This window comes from Trypanosoma conorhini, assembly GCF_003719485.1.
Source record: "Trypanosoma conorhini strain 025E chromosome Unknown Tco_14.4_contig_01053, whole genome shotgun sequence".
Classification (NCBI taxonomy): Eukaryota; Euglenozoa; class Kinetoplastea; order Trypanosomatida; family Trypanosomatidae; genus Trypanosoma; species Trypanosoma conorhini.
Window position 1 is genome coordinate 1104 of NW_021705138.1, and position 3165 is coordinate 4268.

Genomic DNA, 3165 nt, shown 5'->3' on the forward strand with positions numbered 1-3165 from the left:
CGGCAACGTCCAGCTCCTTCACTTCGGCCACTTGCTCCTTGGCGGCGTGCTCGGCAACGTCCAGCTCCTTCACTTCGGCCACTTGCTCCTTGGCGGCGTGCTCGGCAACGTCCAGCTCCTTCACTTCGGCCACTTGATCCTTGGCGACTTGCTCGGCAACGTCCAGCGCATGTTCTGCATCTCCGCCTGCTCCCTCCATCGGCTCTGCCGCCTCTTGCGCCTCAGTCCTCTCCTTCGCTTGCAACCTACCCGCCTCCAGCAGGGCCTCAAACCCGGCGGGGACGCCCACATGTCGGAGAATCGGGTATCCGTAGCGCGCCTCGAGGCCGTAGTCGTTGCGTACTGTTGCGATCTCCACCGTCGGGCGTCGGTAGTTCTCATCGTCAGTTGCGCCCTCCTCACTGTCGTCGGCAAAGTCCTCGAGCTTCTCCGGCAGACCGGCGCCCGCAAAGTTTGCAGCGAGGTGCGCCCTACGCACCGCCTCTTCGTATGCCAACCGCTGCGACAAGGTGTTGAGCGGGTAGCACGTATCGGCCGTCACACTTTCGTAGTACCTGCGGAGCTCCTCGAACTCCGCCTCCTCTGCGAGGGCCTGCAACTGCTCCGCCGTCACGTCGCGGCCGTGCCGCACGGTAAGGTTCACCAGCAGCGGCGCAGGGGCGAAGGAGACGCCGCTCATGTTCTCCACTGGCAGCCCCAAAGCGCGGGAGAGGTCCTTGCAGAGCGCCGCCTCCATCCTCGCACGGTGCCCCGCGCTTTCGAGGAGGCCGCCCCACGCGTCCCCGGAGAAGACAAGGCGCAGCTCCGAGTGCACCACGTCTTCAACCCGACGGCTCTCCAGGAAGAGTTTGTTGCGCCCCTGCGTCTCAAGCTGGCGGATGCGCCACTGCGTCATCTCATGGCGGCGTACCGCCTGCGTCAGGACGGCGTCGAGCTGCCGCATCTCCTCCTCGTCCTCCTCGGTGAAGTCGTCCTTGCAGCGCAGCTCCTCCATGCGGGCCCTCAACTCGCGTATGTCCTCCTTCTCCCGCTCGCCCAGCTGGTAGAGCGCCTCCAGCTCCTCCAGGTCGTGCACCTCGTTTGCGGCGCGCGCGGCCTCCCGCAGCTGCGCAACCTCCTCCGGCGCCAGGCGCACAAACAAAGCGCCGTCGTCGTTCTCCTCCTGCTCCTCCGCCTTGGCCCCAAAGACGACCAAGACGCTGCTGCGCAAAATCATCTCCGTCACCGCACGGCCGTTCGTCATGCGCCTGTAGAAGACCGAGTCTTTGGAGGCCGCGGCGTCCTTTATCAGTAAGGTGGCCAGCGGTGTGCCGTCGCAGATGGCAAGCTTTTTCTCCAGCAGCTTTTCTTGTATGGCGGAGATGTTCTCGCGCATGATATTCACCCCTTGCAATAGTTTTGTTTGCTCCTGGTTTTCCGCAAAGAACTCATCCACGATGTGCTCCTCCGCCTCGCGTGCGTCCGAGCAGGCGACCTGCCCCAGCAACCAGTCCAGCATGGCCGCCTCAAGTTGCGTCCCGCCCTTGCTTTCCGCCTGGCGCTGCGCTTGCTGCAACCTCTCGCGGGGCACAGAGCCGCCGGCAAGGCTGCCGCGCCGCGCTTCGGCTCGACGGGCGCCGATTTCCTTCATAATCTTCTTCCGGCTTGTCTTTGGCAGCGGGGCGACGCTGCAATCAAGGCTCATGACACGATCCATGAAGTCCGGCTGCCGCATGACGTCCTGCATCTCCTCCCAGCTCTTGGCGCGGTCCTCCCGCAGCGCCAGCATGATGGCACGGCCGAGGGACACAAGAGACTCCGTCGGGCGACCAGGGGCCCGCATTTCGCGCCACTGCCGCTGCGGGACACGAGCAATTGCGTCGCGCGTCGCATCGAGTGCCACCATCGTTTCGCGTGTGTGGGCCGACGCCTTTGCCTGCCGCTGCTGCGAGGCCTCCCGCATCGCAAAGAGCTTCTCGGCGGCCTTGTCCTCCTCCTCCGCCGCCTGCTGGAGCTGGTGGTCCAACTCCAGTTTCTCCTCCCAGAGGGCCAGCGCGCCAGTGTTCGTCGCCATCTCCTGCAGCTTTTCGTCCATGAGGGTTGTGGACTGGGGGACGTGTTCGCTGCGGTCAAAGAGCTCCACCCACACGCGGGTCGGCGTGGGGAAGCCGATCACCTTCCCGAGGGTATTCTTCCACTCCCAGTCGGCGCCGACACGCTCGAAGCAGACGAAGTCGTCCAACTCAACCATCGGCTCCGCCTTTGCCGTCGCCATCTCGTCCCCTGCTGAATGTTGTGTTTTCCCCCAATTTTTTAGCTTCCCTTCGCCCTCCCTCTTTGCCTCCCTCGCGCGCTCGTGGGATGGTATTTACCTGTTGGTTTTGCTCGTGTATTTCCTCTCTGTGCGTGTGAGTGTTTGTCTTACTTTTCTTTTTATTTGTCTTTCTTCACGCACGCCTGCCTACTGTTGCCGTTGCGCTCCCTCAACTTCGTACAGTCTGCTATTCCCGCTGCCTTGACTTCCGTATGAGCGTGGGTCGTCGCTGTTGTGCTGATTCGCTTACACTTCTGCCCAGTGAGCAGTTTTGCCGGGCAGAACCGCACACAGGCGGCGAGGAAGATGGAGAGAGAGAGAAAGAGAAAGAGAAAACAAAAACAAAGCGGGAGGCAGCGTCGCAGGGAAATAGGCAGAGGCAGCAACAGTAGTCACGCGTCCAGCGCCCACGGCACTTATTTCGCGCGAGGCGTGCACGAGCCGCCTGCCCGGGTTGCAGAGGGTGGAGGAATTAATCGCGGACTCCTGGTTTACCTGCAATGCGCCCGGATGCGGGCCGTGTGCGCCCCTCACTTCGGCCGCCTGGCATTCCCCTTCGCCCCCTTCGCCTTCCCGAACCTCCCGCTGCTGTTGTAGCCGCCGGAGCGGAACCTGCGCCGCACAACGCCGCCCTTCTTCGAGATGACGTTCCTGTAGGCGAGCTTCCGCGGCTGCGACCGCTCCGCGCGGAGCCTCATTGCCCGCGCCTGGTTGTACAATTTGCTTTTCCGCTTCTTCGGCGCGAAGACGCGCCCCTGCGACTTCGCGGAGCGCCGGAGTTGGTTGTTGCTGCGGCCCATCGCACCCGCGAGGCGCAGAGCGGCCGGCTGCTTCCCTGGCGCCCGGGCGCGGAGGAGAAGGGGAAAGAAGGG

At 63.6% G+C, this 3165-nt stretch overlaps 2 protein-coding genes across 2 annotated transcripts, besides 2 other annotated features; both read right to left on the minus strand.

The window, feature by feature from the left end:
• Position 1: 1 nt before the first annotated feature.
• On the minus strand, positions 2-2254 carry Tco025E_09287 (uncharacterized protein; the record flags this gene model as incomplete). The annotated part of the gene is made up of 1 exon (XM_029376107.1): positions 2-2254. A coding segment is annotated over one exon (2253 nt), but the record flags the coding sequence as incomplete, so codon positions are not given.
• A 348-nt stretch (positions 2255-2602) lies between these two features.
• Positions 2603-2626: a microsatellite.
• Positions 2627-2640: a sequence feature (A-rich).
• A 183-nt stretch (positions 2641-2823) lies between these two features.
• On the minus strand, positions 2824-3165 carry Tco025E_09288 (uncharacterized protein; the record flags this gene model as incomplete). Its single annotated transcript, XM_029376108.1, has 1 exon — positions 2824-3165. A coding segment is annotated over one exon (342 nt), but the record flags the coding sequence as incomplete, so codon positions are not given.